Below are 17,717 nucleotides of genomic sequence, written 5' to 3' on the forward strand. Positions count from 1 at the left end.
TACAATTTCCAGAGGTGTGAAAGATGATGTGGGTTTTGATTCCAAAAACTGAATGATTTGATTCTCTCTCTGTAGACGATGGTTGATATAGAACTGTATTTTTTCTACTGGGTTTTCCACAACCGGTCCATGAGATGGATAGATCACCGATGGATTAAGCTCTGCCATTTTTTGTAATGAGGCCATGTATGTGTGGAGGTCATCAAATACCTGTACATAAAGAATTTAATATCTGTCTCCTCCAATATTTCACAGTAATATTTTGTGATCATACAAGCAATTGTCTAAGGTTTCACTGTCATTTTTCTAAGAAATAAATCATTTGATGAGAAATGAATATTACTTAGCTTGTTAGCTAGTTTACTAACTCATAATGGTTAGTCTTACATGTATTTTTTTTTATTCATTGTCTAGATCTTTTTACATCTACATTTTATTAAATGATCTTAGTAAATTAATCCAATCATTTTTATGTCCATCAGGGTAAAATTACTGCTGTATTATTTCCTGAATATTTATTAAATGTAATTTAAAATGCTTACAAACCAAAATTCAAGCTTGATTTAAAAAAAATAAGCTTGTCAGAATTTTATGAAAATGCATGACCAAAAAATGATCAGAACCAAATAAGTTTATGCAAAGATGAAATTATAATTGTATGTCTCAGGATACATGTAGTGTGTTACCAATAAATCAAAAGAGATGAGCATTATACATGCAGGGATGTAAATAACATCCCTGGTATTCATTACCGCTGTAGCTTCTCCTAGGACTGTGTCTCCTGAAAACAGAACCTTGTCCTCTTCTAAAAACAAACAGATATGGTCATCTGTGTGACCCGGGGTAAATATAGTCCTGAAAAAAATATATTAAAATGTGTTACCAGCAATGAGATAAGTGTTACAATGTATTAGGATTAGAACCCAGTGAAGATTTAATACTTGAGTTCAATATATACCCTATTATACATTTCAGGGCAACATACATTTTGTCAGACCCAAGAACCAAATTATTTAATGGTCCTTAAGGCAAACAGTTTGGTTCAAGCTGGGTTAATTGGCAAACAGCATTTTGCCAGAGAACACAGGCAATAAATGCTCCCTGACTTTCAATATTTATACTGATCTATGGATGTCTAGAGTTCTTTTGAATCTTTATATACTGAATATTTTGTCTGAAGGTATATACATGTACCTTAGAGTTGCTCCTTCAGTTTTGAACACATGGTTATCTTCTACAAAATGACAGGGAATGGTTCCCAAGTCGACCTCAGTCTTCTCTGGGGGCCTTCTGAACTTTGATACTCTGGTCTGATTGGCTGAAAAAAATTTCATTATTGGTTTTAAAAAAAAGCACAACAAAATATTAAATGTTTTTAAGATAGTTTTGATCACACTTTTAATTATTGATTAAAGTGTATATATTTCATTGATTTCAACCAGGTAAAAAAGCATGTTTCCAGGTATCAATGTACTTTTTGTTCTACAAAATGAAGGAAGGACCTGCTGGTCCACCACAGAAAGTCTTCGTTCACCCATTCTTACCATTAAATTATTAAAAGTGATAGACTTTTTAAATGTCCAATTTAAATCTGGACAATCTGTATCTAACTAATTATTGATTACAATAATTGGTGGCTATATCCTGTTATCTGCAACGCGTTGCTTATAAGTTTTGGGGTACTTCAACTGTATTTGAAAAGATGAATGGTAGTGCAACATTATCAGAAAATGGAAAATTATCTTTTACGTTTTTACGGAATAAGCCGCATGATTTTAAAGTATCTTAATAACAAACACACTCACTCACAAAAACAAAGCAAAAGAAATGTATTCCCAAAAAAAATCCCAGGAAGTCGCATTTATCGTATTTTACGCTTTTACGGAATAAGCCGCATGATATTATAACTCCTTAAAAACAAACACACACAAAAGAAATAAAAACCCCTTAAATGCAATTATACTTATTAAAGAAAAAGTACCACGAAAACGCAAATTATCGTTCTTTTCCGCTTATACGGAATAAGCCGCATGATTTAAAACCATCCTTAAAAAACAAACACACACAAACTCGAATTCAATAAAACAAAACCCTAAAATGTAGTTTGCAAAGAAAAAGTACCAGGAAAACACAAAATAACACACTCACACCAAAACGAAAGTTAGTAGAGAAAATCGTATGGTATCAATGTTGATCAACTCCTAGAGGAATTCCCCCCACTGCATAAAATTAAATATTTTGTTAATATTCATGATGAAACACGTTTAAATTTTTTTTCATCACTTTAATTTTTGTTAACACAATATGGCTGTTGTTTATTTCGATATTAATTTTTATATTTTGTATAAATAACCTTTTTGGGTTCTACTGAAAAAGCCACATGAAGGACATATGATATACTTGATAAATAACTATTTCTATATCGCTTGTAATTTCCCTTGACTATTTTGTTAACATTCATAGAAATTGTTCTCTTCACTTTCATCTATTTGTAAAAAAAAAAATTTTGACTGTATTTGTTGCGATAGCTATCACATTTTATTTCAATAAATATCCTTTATTATCCTTTTTAGCGATTTTACCAAATTTCTTGCAAGAAAATACATTTTTTTGGGGTTCATTATTTCAACTGAATTATTCAGTTGAAATAATGAACACGTGAATTGAATAAAACAATTTTTTTTAAATATTCGACTATCAAAACCATCTTCCAGGAAAATAGTTCTTTTATAACAGAAGTTTAAACAACATAACAATAAATTTGTCGCCTTATACTCCTGTTATTTGCAACGCTCTATGGAGAAATCGATAATTTTACATGGAGCTTCTGAACCATGCAAAATAAAATAGCACTTTATTCCGTCAAATGTCAATTTTTCTTGATTCTCCCTAAAAATCCAAGCCCATTTTTTCTGATATTAACCCCCAAAGAAACTTTCCCCCTTTTTGTACACTAATATAGTTTCAATAGCAGGAAAAAAAAAAACGTCGCCCTATATATATACTCCTGTTATTTGCAACGCTCTATGGAGAAATGGTATTTTACTATGGAGCGTTGCGGCAACGCATGCAAAATAAAATAGCGCTTTATTCCGTCAAATGTACTCATTTTAGCTTGATCCTTCCAAAATAACCTAGCCCCATTTTTTCTGATATTAACCCCCAAGAAAACCCTCTTCCCGGGGAAACTTCCCCTTTATGTACACTAATATAGTTTCAATGTAAAAAATTTGGCCCTATATATACTCCTGTTATTTGCAACGCTCTATAGAGAAATTGATAATTTTACTATGGAGTGATGCGTGCAACGCATGCAATATAAAATAGTGCTTTATTCCGTCAAATGTCTATATTTTTATCTTGATTTCCCCCCCAAAAAGCCAAGCCCCATTTTTTCTGATATTAACCCCCCAAGAAAACCCTCTTCCTGGGGGAAAATTTCCCCCTTTTTGTACACTTATATAGTATCAATAGCAGGAAAAAAAAAAGTCGCCCATAAACCATGTTATTTGCAACGCTCTATGGAGAAATTGGTCATTTTACTATGGGGCGTTTCTGCAATGCATGCAAAATAAAATAGCGCTTTATTCCGTCAAATGTACTCATTTTAGCTTGATCCCCCCCAAAAAAACCTAGCCCCATTTTTTCTGATATTAACACCCCCCAAAAAAACCCTCTTCCCCGGGGGAAAATTCCCCTTTATGTACACTAATATAGTTTCAATATCAGGAACATAAAATTCGTCGCCCTATATATACTCCTGTTATTTGCAACGCTCTATGGAGAAAACGGTCATTTTACTATGGAGCGTTGCTAACGCATACAATATAAGATAGCGCTTTATTCCGTAAAATGTCTATATTTTTTTTGATTCCCCCCCCAAAAACCAAGCTTCATTTTTTTTATATTTAACCCCCAAGAAAACCCTCTTCCCGAGGAAACTTCTCCTTTGTACTCTTATATAGTTTCGATAGCAGGTAAATAAAATTGTCGCCGTATATATACTCCTGTTATTTGCAACGCTCTATGGAGAAATCGATAAATTTTTCTATGGAGTGATGCGTGCAACGCATGCAATTAAAAACTTTATTGAAATGTCTAATTTTTTTTTTTGATTCCCCCCAAAAAAGCCAAGTCCCATTTTTTTAATTAACCCCCAAGAAAACCCTCTTTCCCGGGGGAAAATTCCCCTTTATGTACTCTTATATACATGTAGTTTCAATAGCAGGTAAATAAAATTCGTCGCCCTATATTCTCCTTTTTTTGCAACGCTCTATGGAGAAATCGATCATTTTACTATGGAGTGATGCGTGCAACGCATGCAATATAAAATGGTGCTTATTCCGTAAAATGTTAATTTTTTCTACCCCCCCCCCCCAAAAAAAAACCAAGCCCCATTTTTTTGATATTAACCCCCCCAAAAAAACCCTCTTCCCGGGGGAAAATTCCCCTTTATGTACACTTAAATATAGTTTCAATATCAGGAAAATAAAATTCGTCGCCCTATATATACTCCTGTTATTTGCAACGCTCTATGGAGAAATCGATCATTTTACTATGGAGCGTTCATGCAACGTTTTCCAGAATCAGAGAAATAATATGATAAATCTGCTTCGTACTTGTAATTTTAATTATTTTTTGACGCCTTAAAAACATTTCCTTATCGTTTCTTTTTTTTCTCAATTATACCTGAATGAATTTAATTTGATAAGGATCGGTATATGTTATTTCAATTATTTTCTGTGGTAAAAAATTTTATGCAACGTGTTGCAAATAACAGGATATAGCCTAATTGGTTAGATACAGTGACCCAAACATCCATTATGAAATTCTTACTGATTCCCATCACAAGTGATTGGTGACTTTTTTGTTTGTCAAGTAATTTTTGCTTGGAAGCTCCCCCTTTCCCCAAATTTTTTAAAACCAGCCCCTTCTCCATTCACTCGTGATGAGTGAAGGAGAGGGGGCTTTTTATGACTGCCCTTTCCCCAAATGTGTATTTTTTTTTTAAATTTTGTGGGGTTTAATTACTCACACTTTGTTACATCCCTGCAGACATCAACAGTTCCCCCTACATGATCTAAGTGCCAGTGGGTCAAGATTATTTCCTGGATTTTAAGCTGGAAGTCACGTAAAACACTCTGGAGATTTTGGATGTAGTTAGGAACATTTGGATCACCAGTGTCAATTAAGATTCTTCTGAAATTACAAGTACTAATACATAAGGAGTTTATCATTCAAGTAACATCCCCTTTAAGGCTTTTTTGAAGAATACAAGTTTCTCCAAATGAACACAGTATTTTGTGCACATAAATATGCACGATAATGTAATAAGTACATATAGGCTAAATTTTTTTCAAAAGGTGTTTTATTAACATTAATCATTAATGGACGTCAAAGGTAGCTTACAAGTTACATCTACCCAAATGTCCTAGGCGTCAACACCAAGAAGTGACAGAAACGTCACACTTTTTCACCTTTTGTATATGATACACAGGGAATAAATTAAATAAGTTTACCTGTCCCCAGTTCCGACTAAATAAGTATTCGTTCCCTGGAGTGTCATTGGATTTGAGTTGCATCCTAAAATTCTAATAACCCTCTCTGACAATTTTTCAATATTAGGAATAAACGACAGTTTTGGCAGTGCCATTTCTTTCACTCAATCCCTGTTGATACTGATAGTCAACGACTTAGATAACCACGTGACTGTCATGTGACGTATTGTGTTTCGTACATTCATAAAAAAAATGGATTAGTTCTGTTCAAATACTTCAGATATAGTATGTTTAAAGAGTGTTTTTTTTCTCTTTCACTAAACAATCAAAGTCACTGATACATTGTGTTTTGTCGTGTCAAACACGCATAGTTACTGCAATGAAGTACGAGTTACTAAATTATGAACGCTACCAAAAATGTCAGCTTCCACGAAGTCCCATTGATTGTTCATTTCCCCTGTTTCCTTGCTGTTATTTGCCTTGTTGAACGTTTCTTACAAATCGTTGATCAATAATTTTAAGACAACATTCATACATCTCTTTAGAACGATGAAAAAAAAATTAAATTAGGGTTTAGATGATGTTCGATGTTTCATATGTCATTTTCAAACGTTTGATTTAGAAGAACCTAACATTGAAAGTAATTAGTATATGTCCATCACAATCTGCTGATATAGGTAATTGCTACATAGCTAAATTGTCTATGTTGTTTTCTATTAAAGTGATCTTTACATGTATACTTCCCAAATATAGTGTAGTTTGTACAACACTACATAGATTTATTTTACTTTAATATGAGTTTTATATAGACCTTTTGTTGTTATGTAGAAAAGTTAGGATGGATGATGAGGATGATGATTTTGGGGACTTTGGTGGATTTGAGGTACGATTACAGTGTATACTACATGTACTAGTACTGATGTCAATACTACATTTATGATATACAAATGATTGTAAATAATATATAAACATATATTTCCAAAAACATTTCCCCATAATAATTGCCACTAAATACTATTACACAGGATCTATTGGCTCTTAAAGGGTTAAACATTAGTCAAGAATTTTTAGTTTTAGTCTTTTCCATGTCTACTAACCTATTGAGGTTATCTTGTATTAAAACTAAAAGATGGGTTCTGCTAAAGCAACTGTTTGTAAGTTGTAATGCAAACTAAGTAATATGATTTTTTTTTTCAATTTAAAAGAAATCCATGAATAACATGGTTTAAACAAAAAATCTTTATGTTTATCTAAATAGAAATTTTACAGGCTGCTGATCCTGGGTTTCCAGTAGTAGACGAGATACAGCCAAGTGTGGAAGCAGGCCCTTCACCCTGGGCAATATTAGACACTGGTAGGGAGTGTCCTAAAATCCATCTCTCTAACCATACAGTAATCAATAAGATAGCCAGTGTTAATGATTGTACAGGGGGTTATCAATAACTTTGTGGACTGATGCCTTTAACATAAAGTTTAAATTTAAAATACCTAAATCCTATTAACGCCCCTGCCCCTGAACCCCGCACCCTCCTAGGTCTTTTTCAATTGTCAGGAAATAAGGGCCCTCTGTACAGCGATTAAAATTAAGAATCGTATCAAAAACTTGAAGAAAGTGAAAATGAAACTTGTTTATTATTCAATTTCTCTGTGGAAATGAATCATTTAGCATAATTTGGGTGGATTATATTCACTTAAAATAAAATTAGACATTATGTTAGTTGTTCTTTGAATTTATTTTTTTTTTCAACAAATGTTTGAAGTTTAAAATATGACATTAAATATTATAAAGAGAGTACCAATATAACCACCCCCTTTTCACAATTCTCTAAGCCCCGGGGGCAGTTACTTGTAATAGGGATTATACGGTACTTTTAAATTTTCAAAAGTCAGTTTTAAGTCATTCATTCGACATAATCTTTTCTCACTCCGGAATAAACTACAAGACATACAATTATCCACGAATAAATTGTCAATGTTTTGATAAGCTTTGTTATGACCATGCAATGCAACCTCAGAAAATGTATTTCTGCTAAGGGGCTAAAGGAGATGAATCTTTGGATACATTTGTACATATAATCATTTGTGTCAAGTTTTACTTAATTTTAAAGTATAATGTAATTGTAAATTTTATCATAAATTTATTCAAAAGTGCTGATAAATTAATGTTTTAAAGATGCCGGAACAGGGGGTGTCTCTTCATTAGTGTTTCATCATTCACTGAAACTTAAATAAAGTTCATCTATCAAAGGTTCCTTTTATCTCTTCAGCTTCTCGGAGTCAGGTTGGAATGCGACCAGACCTGTTATGTGTTCAGAACCAGTTTCCCCCAGTGTTGGATCCAACAGTTCCAACCCAATTGTCCAATGGAGATGTGACGAACAATCAGGGACCGGCAACACCCCCTCAGGAGTTACCCCCAGCCCTGGACAGTCCAAATAATGTAAATTAAAGATGACTGATTATATTCCAGTTTTATACATTGTAACTTTTAAAGTGCCAACAGAGTAAATGTTCTGTCACTAGTATTACAAACTACATACATGAATGATTTACTATTTAGTCATTTATCTTTAAAAAAATTAAAATAATTATATATTTATATTGCTCTATAGAATGCAGCATCCCTCGTAAATGACATTCTGGATGGTAGTTTCAACAGAGCAACAGAGCCTAATTCTCAGAATTCTCATCCAAATGAAGAAGCTAGTGCCCTCCAAGTACCTGACATTCAGGAAACTAATGGCACAGAGACTAACAACTCTGAAACATTCCAATCCCATAATTCTCAGTCAGGAACAAGTGATGGGGCTGCACTGCCAGTCCAGAGACAAGACGCAGCCGCTCAACCGGAACACAGCAGCTCCTCCCAGCCATTCAAGCTTAACACATCTACAACAAAAGATAACAATATAAGATTGGGAGGGGGACAAAATATTGCTGAGATTAAAGTTCCTCAGAAACCAGACACTAATAATATAGTGCCCCCTGTTCTTTCTCATGTAAGTTCTTCATTGGGATCACTCTGGATCTGTTAATAGGACATCGTGCCAATCAGTTACAAATTGAAAATTAAATAACAAAAATTCCATTTTTTAAAAAAAATTTAGGTTTGAATGATTTGATGGTCCAGTTTCATAAATTATATTATACAGTAGACCATTTTTTTATACTTTGAGATTATGTTTAATTAATAGGATGCTCAGCCTGTTGAACAACAACTGAGTCTGAGGCAAATTCAGCAGGAATCTTCAGATGCTGTCAGAAGTGTTGTACAGGAATACAAGGTATAATGTAATGTTAGAAATATAGTTCTCTCTATATATAGCAAATAAACATGGTGATTGTTAATGGATGTTTGTCAGTTTGAAAAAGTGCTTTATCCCCTGACGTATTTGTTTAGATGAAGGTACATGTATGTAGAACTTCCTTTAAAGATGACATTTAGCAGAATACTGCTTGCTATAGTACATGTATATAATCTCCAAGTACACTAAATATTCCTATCTTGTCAGACCTTGGTGCAGTCCAGCTTACAGAATCATCAAGAGTCAGTCAACAACCTTCTCCAGAAAAACGACAAAGAGAGACAACTCCAGTTAGAATTAGCTATAACTCAGCAGGTACTCTAAACTTTTGACAGCTATACAAGTGTTAATCAATTGTATTTACGTATTGATCAATCATTTCATCCATAACAGCATCCTACCCTACAGATGGTTTGTGTTTTAGAATAAAGACATGGAAGCAGCTGTACAGGAAATGAGACAAAGCCTCAAAGAAGAACTGGAACGTATTGCTCAAGAATCCATTCACACTTTTAAGGTGAACAAATTTTGTAGCTCATGTTTTTAATTGACATATTTCTTCTTCAAAGGTTTGATTTTTAAAAGAAGACCTTGTTTGTTTTATTGTCCAGACAATTGTTCTGATTTGTTCTTCAGGAGGAAATGAAGGAAACATTAGAAGAGGAGAAGAAACAGATACAGGAAGAAATGCAATCAGAATTACAGGTTTAAATAAGTTTACGACATATTGTTTTAGGTTACACTAATACAATCTCTTGAATCAAAAATGTATTGATATAGACAAATGTAGTGTAATATATGTATAGTAAAACAGGCTAACAGGCTTTTGATGAAGTGATTGTCATTCCTTGTATCTTTAAAATACATAATTATATATTGTAAACTTAACAGATTTAATGAATAACACTTATAATAAAGTTATAAAATGAATCAAAATTGTCATTTCATTATAAATCTGTTTATCTGTATAAGGAATTATGCAGAGACATATTTATTAATTTGTTATTATAAACTTAATATTTTCAGAAGGAAAAAGATCGTATTAATTATCTTGTACAGGAAGCAGTTTCAGCTGAAAGGGAACGAGGTGCACAACAATTGACAGAACAAAAGGTAACTATAGTTATTTCTTGTTTTCTAATCATTTCATGACATCTTTATGTTTTAAATTCTGTACAAGCATAAAAACTCATCCTGGCTACCTAATTCATAAAAAATACATGATGCATGAAAATGAAGGTTTGAAAATAAATTGAAGTAGATGCTAGACTCTATGCTGGGATGATTTTATTAAGCACTGTGCATTGGTTTATTCAATACAGGATCAATTCCTTCAGCTTATTGAGGAAACAAGACAGCAATCTCTGAGTCAAACCCAGAATTTACTGGAGCAAGAAAGGAAGCAGTTTCAGGTAGGCACTATTAGGGATAGATCTAAAAGCACACAAATTGTTTATGATTGTAAGAAGTTATTTAGGAGTTCGAGAAACAAATAACATCTTCCTTTGGCGAGTTTATGTATGTCGGACATATTACTCCTCTCTACGTATTAATTTGTAAAGGTGTAGACAAACTTGTATTTAATTTTAATGTATTATAGAACAGCTTTATAATTATATAAATATATATGCAGAAATATATTCCCCTTTCTCATAATTTGATGTTTTTAATTTCAGGAAACGCTTAAGAAGCATATGGAGGAAGAGAGGAAATCTCACAAAGAGTCTATGGATTGTGTTATTGAGTTTGCCAATCAAGAAATGCGGACATATCTTCGGGAGAATCGGCAGGTCAGCTAGATTTCGAATACGGTGTTTTAAGTCCTGTCATCTGATACAGGAGTTTGGTTCATTTGTAAATGAATAATTGTCATACAAGAAGTTTAAAAATCCTTCTCTTGCAATTGTTTCAGAATGCTGGTTCTTTTTTTTTTTTAACCATGAGCCATATTTGTTTAGGAAGTTATTTGTTTTAAATTGCTTATTCTTTAAATTCTGTATTTACAGCAAAAGGACAACAACTTTATTAAAGTATTTAACAATTTTATAATTTTAGGGAAGTCGTAATATAAAAATATCTCTTTACCTTTCTGACATAAATGGCTTTTAAATGTGGCTACCCTTTATTGTAGATGGATAGACAATTGCACCAAAGACAGCATGCTAGCTTGGATGTGTTCTTAAGTAGTGCCAGAGAACAGTTAAAACTTTTAATGGAAAATGATACCATGTTACCAAATGAACGAGAGAGTGGGGAAGAGAATAGTAACCCAGAGGAAAAAAGCTCTTCAAATGATACATGATTATTCAACATACCCTCTGCATGCAAAGAAACATATTTTTCAAATCAGAAAATTTGACGCATTCTTTGAAAAATATAAACTAATATATTTGTTCAATGACATTCTGTCAAATATGATCTCTTCGTTATTTGCTTAAAATAGATTTTTGAAAAGTCTTAAGGAAACAGTAATTCTCTTTAAAAATATCCAGAAAATATATTAACTGTATTATCAAATAACGCACAAACTTCAGAATACTGTGTGTGTACATAATTTGGCGTATTCAAAATTTAGCACAATCAATGGGTATGGAGTTGTTGGCGTACTAATGAATTAGTGCTACACAAATTCCTGATGTATATTCTTTTTATAAATGAATATTTAACAGCATTCATGAATTAGTGCATTTTTCTCTGCGCCAAAGCCGCTAAAATATGAAGCCCGCTATTTAAAGATAAATATTTCCTTTTCATGTATATGTAGTAATTTGTTATTGCATAAGTTTAGTCTCTTTTTCCTCAAAATGAGAAATATCTGCAATATACTCAACAAAAAGTGCAATATTTGTTGCTAGTTCACGCTAATGAATACATGTACTGTAGATTCCTTATTTTTTGCAGATACCGGTACTTTTTATCTTGAATGAGCTCTTCAACAGCAAATCGTGAGAATACGAATTCGAAAATGAACGGTTGATTGAAAGTTTTATCATAGATTTTAGCACCATAAAAAAAATAAATACGAGTAATTTAATTTAGTGTTTGGTGCTTCTCGCAAAATTATGCGATAATTAATTCCACGCGTATATTAAGGAATCTACAGTATGAAGAATGATGCAAATTTACTGTTGTTTTCAAAGAAACTAGACATATATGTTTTATAATATAATTCCAATGTTCTTCTCCTAAAAGGAGTAACTTGTGCTAATTACTTGTGGGAGAAGAGAAAATGAAATTCTGCTTGTAGCAGCAGTGTATACATATCAAGGACTTCTAAGATAGTCATGTAAATATATGTATGAAATACAATTGTGGAAAAAGATTTTGCTATTCCTACATGATGCATATATATTGGCTGTTGATCATTTTCTGAAACAAAAAAAAAACAAATTACCAACATGTGGGGAAAAGGTTGAATTCCTTTTTTGTATTTTCATTCCTTAAATATATTTTAATTTTGGAAACATTTCAAAGGTTGACATTTTCATCATATTTGTACAAGAAAAGAAGGAGAATATATGTTGAGCTTTATTCACATGCACAATTAACGAAAATAAATTGGGATACTAGTACTCTCATACCAAAATTTGTGATTTTGTTTTTTTTCTGCATCTGGTTATTTCATGGGTGTATGTTTGTCAAAAATCAATCATTGGTATGCATGCATTGTATCATGAGTTCTAAAAAATAGCATTTGTAAACAGTCATTGTAATTACTTAGTCTAGAGAACTGCAAGAAAAGAAAGAGAACAGATGTTGAGCTTACTTCACATATACAATTAATGAAAATTTACTGGGATACAAGTACATGTACTCTCATAAAAAAAATGTTTTTTTTTGTAATTTTTTCCTGCATCTGGTTATATTCTTAACTAAAGTATATTGTGTTAAAAGCCAAATTTTAAGGGCATATAGACTCAAAAGTCATGTTTTAAAAAAATTATTTGGAAATGCCCTTTCATAGGTTATGTTCTCATGAAATAATTAAAATCTGTCTTTTTTTCATTCAAAAGTTATGACCAAGCTTAAGTTATTCTGACAGATTGATTGTATACTAGTATTGTTTAACGTCCCTCTCGAGAATTTTTCAAACAAATGGAGACGTCACAACTTGCCGGTGGAGAGCTGCAAATTTTGACCTGAGCTCGGTACTCAGGGCCATTGAGCAGAGAGGGATCTTTTTCATGCCAGCACCTACTCTGACACGGGACCTCAGTTTATACGGTCTCATGCAGCCAAAGACTGGCCTCAACGTCCCACAGTGGGATTTGAACCCATGACATAAGGATCTACTCCATACTTCGTGACTCTAGAGCAGAGAGGCTCTAACCACTGCACCACATGGGTGACCTATTTTGATTGAAGGAAAGAAAGAACGACAGATGAATGAGATCAAATTCTTACGTGCTCTCACAAAAGCGGGGGTATCAAAAATTACTCTAAAGAAAATACATTTTCAGAAATTGTTCGGACATTGGTTACGGGGTCAGAAAAAACGTCTATATGACTACAATATATATCAAAATGCCATTCCTTGTAATTCAAGGTTTTGAATTGCTGTAAATCTTACATGTAACAAGTTATATGAAATGTGATGATGCATTTTTTTTCTGTGTATTGCCTTTCATAGAATTTTAAATGGATCACTAAAATGAAAATAAAAGAAGTAGAGAATTCAATTTGCTAAATGGATCACAATCTATTCGTCAGAACAAATAAAAAAAAAAACCTGCTATAAAACTTTCCATCTTACTAATTCATAACAAGGGTTATAAATTAAGCTTTCGGAGAACGTGTCTGTATCTTTTATGACTTCCGTACTATAAAAGAGGCTTGTCATTTTATTATGGAGATAAAAGAATGGAATTACATCTTTCATAAAAAAACTACTTAGATAATTAAAAAGTAGCTTTAAGTTTATAATACCCAGTAGCTAAACTCGTCAAAACATATTCATAAAATCTGTTAGAATCCCATTCAAAATTCACTTAATCAATACAACCCATATCCTCCCTTGCATCCATGTTAATGCAGTTAAACACCTTCAATTTTTTTTTCTTTTTAAGTAACTGCCTCAAGGTTTACAAACATATGCGTATATAAATATAAAGATTTTTCAAACAATATTACATAATCTTTAGATAATTATAATTACTAGTAACTATGAATAAAAGCTTTTCAAAACAATATATTACTGAAACGCAGTAAAAATTTTTTACATTAAAATAACTTTCATATATAGCGCGATTTTGTGCACGATGGAAAGCGAAGACAAGACAAAAAAAGACAGATTTAATTAGCCACATATCACTTCATCTCAACAAAAAAAGATCTCGAAAGCGGGGAAGCATTACTTCCCTGAGTCTATTTGTATTCATTGTGTTGAATTGTCAATTTTTTTTTTTTTTATCTATTCTTATTAAGCAATGACCTTTATTTCCGATGTAAAAAAAAAAGAGAAATTCCTCTTTTAGAGTATATATTTTGAAGTACAGAGAAAATTTGAAACTGCTTTTTTGACAGATGTTTTTTCAATAAAAATGGAACTCGAAAATATATTTACCTTCTTATTGGTCATTTGCAAAATTATTTTGTTAAAACATTCTAAGTGTACCATTAAGTACTCTGAAGTTCACATCAAAAAGATGCTTAAGTTTCTGATTGACAATATCTATATGGTTTTTGGAGACCAGGTGTTTTCCAAATCTACTGGAATTCCCATGGGAACCAATTGCACCCCGTTATTAAAAGACTTATTTTGTATTCATATCTCCATTATGAAGCAGAATTTTTCCAAAATCTTATAATTGAAAAGAAGAAAACACTTGCTGTGGCTTTCAACTCGACATTTAGATATATAAATAAAAGAAACCACAGAGTCTGACACACCTGTTTCATATTTGGGTATTTTACTTGAAAATGACGTAAATGGTGATCTATCAACCAAGCTCTATGACAAACTAACTTTTATGAAGCAGAATTTATTCAAATACTCGTAAAAAAGAATTAAGAAGTATATTGCTGTGGCTTTTAGTTAAACATTTAGATAAATAAATAATATGCATTTTCATTCCTACGTTGATTTGATATATCCCTTTGAAGTAAAAGATACCACAGCTTTTGATTTTTCAGATTTGGACTTTTAATTAGAAAAATACCTGGTAACCCATAAACAGCAAAGGTTTATGACACGTGATAACGTCAATTTTTCTGCCAACTTTTTATATTTTTTATACATATTCTTCACCACTCGCATATGGAGTTTGTCTAAACGATCAATAATTCAATATCCAAAGTGAGGCAAATCAATGATTAAGAAGTTGTGGTGAAGAATGTTATCGACAGTTGCGTTTTATTCATCATTTCGCAAGTTCAATTGTCGAAATTAAATCTCTGTCAGCAAATACAATCATTAAGTCAAATGCTGGCTATCATTAACATATATATCATTAAACAATTATTTACATACTGAATTGTCTACAGACCTTCTGTTTGCCTAAACCATGACAGGGAGCACACTCCGGGTGAGACCGGTTGCCAGAGGATGCCCACTCTATCACTGCACCTGATTCCACCTCTGGTGTTTTAGAGGTCCATGCTTTCTCTGGTCTTGGTCTGTATTATTTGCATGGACTTTTGAGCTTAAATACTGTTCGCTGTCTTCTTAAAACACATTGTAGAAATTTGTTATTTTATGTATTATTTCCCAAAATTATGAGGTTATTCGAAATGGAGAATTGGAGAATTAAATGGTCTTAGCCATCTCGCTCATTTCCGGTGTTGTATGCTTCCACATTGCGTGACCATGGATACATTGGCAAAAACCAGAACAGGTGTTTTGTTGTTTTTGTGACACCAGCTAACCGAAATACTGTACATCACTTTTTATTCGCGAGAACTTTATTTTCGCGTAATTACGCGAGACAGTGTGCTCGCAAAAATTTAATTCTCGCGTATAATATTATTCTTTAAGATTATATAAAGCAATAACCACAATTCGCGAAAATTTTGTCTCGCTAATCAAGAGTCAATGACTATCTCGCGAAAATAAGTTGTCGCGAAAATTTAGTGATCTACAGTACCTTTTGTTTTATTGTTCTTATTATGATCAAATCAGAAATCAATTATTTGCAGAACATTACAGTTTCAGTATTCTATTCATATGGATCACTGTAAGAAATTAGAATTTTAATGTCATTTTATCAAAGAAACCATGCAGAAGTTTGCGTAATGTACATGTTATAGTATATTGAGGAGAACCAAACTAAGTGTCAGATTAAAAAGTAAAATAAGAGGTGCACAATGACATTATGTAATAAAGAACTGTAAAAGTATTATTAAATTTTATTCAGTGGTATAGGATGAGTTGCGGATAAAAGAAGAGGTTTCCTTTTTAAATAGTTATATGATATTAAAAGATACATGATTTTAATTTAAATAATTCACATTATCAAAATTTGATACGTTCATTTTGAATGATTCGCGTTCAGCAGAGCTCAGATACTAAACTATTTGCTATACAACATGAGTGTAAATAATATGACCTTGTCCAATAGTTCCTTAATTTTACTCGAATTGAAAATGACTGAACAACTGTAAAATTTTTCATATACAGCGTGTTACGCTGGTCAAAATTGAAATAAAAAAATATTTACACATTAGCTAGGATCAAGCTGATATGTCTGTACACATTACGATTTACTTTCACTTTACATTTTGAAAATAATGTATACATTTAATGAACATGAGACTTTATAAACATGAATCATGAATAAAAAGCTTTAATTTATACCGGTATATAAAAAAGCAGTTTTCAAGAATAAAACAAAAGAAAACAAAACATTAACGAAGCTGAATCTGTAGACATTGCTGCGGATAATTTTACACCGGAATTCCTTTCCTGTGTTCATGAATGCATACCTGAATAAACTATAACCATTCGCCCTCGTGACAAACCATGGATGGATAGAATGTTACGTAAAACAATAAGAAAAAGAAACCGTCTTCATAAGAAAGCTAAAAAAAACTAAAAAAAAATATCCGATAAGACTGCTTATAGAAAAGTTCGTAATTCAGTCAACAATATGAAAAAACCCAAACACGCCATTTCAAACTACTACGATAATTTAGAAACCTATTTGGAAGATTCTAGTAAAATAACAATGAGTTATATTGGAAGTTGATGAAAAATTCATTTGATATAAAATTTTCTAACGAAATACCACCAATACAAATACTGAATGATAACGGTTTAAGACAAGTAGCTTATTCCGACCAAGACAAGATTGAAGCATTAAATTTGTTTTTTTCTTCGATTTCATCTATTGATGATTCTAATGAAATACTACCACAAATGTATTATACTTGTAATGACACGCTATGCAACATCAAAATCGATGAACAGGAAGTATTAGACATAATCTCAATACTTCCCGTATTGTATTAGCCATAAAATGTTAAAATCGACTATTTCTACTGTTGTTAAACCACCAACTATGTTATTTAATCGGACTTAACTCAATATGAGTTAAGTCATGTTATGGAAACAAATAGAGCTATAGCCCAAGAAGGATAACTCTCACTCAAATTCACATTCTTTTACCCACATCTATTAGACATGCGCATTTAGCACTTCCTTTTCCACCCTCCATTGTCCAGTCCAATTCAGCATCTAAGCCAGTGCAACATAACTCATCTCTACTTGTTACCTCACTTACCATCCAACGTTGCAAATAAGGCAAGATAATGCTCCGGGCGAACAGATCCAGGAAAAAGCCGTCCACTACCCTATCCAGAACCACCAGGGGCCCACCATCTACCATCACAACAGAAGCGACCCCCCCAGTAACCACAGTAACCACCTGCACAGCAGCTATGGCACCGGTGGTCCCACCTATCACATCTCAGGCAGCAC

The 17,717-nt window shown here is 32.5% G+C and overlaps 2 protein-coding genes across 3 annotated transcripts; one reads left to right on the forward strand and one right to left on the reverse strand.

Annotated features, from left to right (window-relative positions):
- Positions 1–3: 3 nt before the first annotated feature.
- LOC134263944 (endoribonuclease LACTB2-like) lies at positions 4–5,708 on the reverse strand (the record flags this gene model as incomplete). Its single annotated transcript, XM_062746292.1, has 5 exons — positions 5,520–5,708; positions 5,036–5,199; positions 1,195–1,318; positions 753–855; positions 4–210 (listed from the first exon to the last, which is right to left on the reverse strand). Coding segments are annotated over exons 1-5 (732 nt in total), but the record flags the coding sequence as incomplete, so codon positions are not given.
- Positions 5,709–5,723: 15 nt separating this feature from the next.
- On the forward strand, positions 5,724–12,393 carry LOC134263945 (coiled-coil domain-containing protein 91-like). Of its 2 annotated transcripts, none has more exons than XM_062746293.1 (13): positions 5,724–5,783; positions 6,327–6,381; positions 6,768–6,852; positions 7,766–7,938; positions 8,111–8,497; positions 8,693–8,782; positions 9,011–9,118; positions 9,228–9,320; positions 9,440–9,508; positions 9,830–9,916; positions 10,126–10,215; positions 10,480–10,593; positions 10,935–12,393. In XM_062746293.1, the coding sequence occupies exons 2-13, from the start codon at positions 6,337–6,339 to the stop codon at positions 11,103–11,105; spliced, it is 1,512 nt and encodes a 503-aa protein (XP_062602277.1). In that variant the 5' UTR covers positions 5,724–5,783; positions 6,327–6,336; the 3' UTR covers positions 11,106–12,393. The 2 variants fall into 2 exon arrangements, with proteins under 2 accessions (XP_062602277.1, XP_062602278.1); XM_062746294.1 differs by lacking the exon at positions 5,724–5,783 and adding an exon at positions 5,918–5,968.
- The last annotated feature ends 5,324 nt before the right edge of the window (positions 12,394–17,717 follow it).

This window comes from Saccostrea cucullata, unplaced genomic scaffold (genome assembly GCF_032062105.1).
Source record: "Saccostrea cucullata isolate Sc308-1 unplaced genomic scaffold, CSIRO_AGI_Scuc_v1 ctg11005, whole genome shotgun sequence".
Classification (NCBI taxonomy): Eukaryota; Metazoa; Mollusca; class Bivalvia; order Ostreida; family Ostreidae; genus Saccostrea; species Saccostrea cuccullata.

Bases quoted from the DNA above. Each gene is read 5' to 3' on its own strand.
- LOC134263945 (XM_062746293.1), top strand. From the start codon at position 6,337: ATGGATGATGAGGATGATGATTTTGGGGACTTTGGTGGATTTGAG. The intron at 6,853-7,765 runs GTAGGGAGTGTC...TTATCTCTTCAG, and splicing joins CTGGGCAATATTAGACACTG to CTTCTCGGAGTCAGGTTGGA. The intron at 9,119-9,227 runs GTACTCTAAACT...TTTGTGTTTTAG, and splicing joins AATTAGCTATAACTCAGCAG to AATAAAGACATGGAAGCAGC.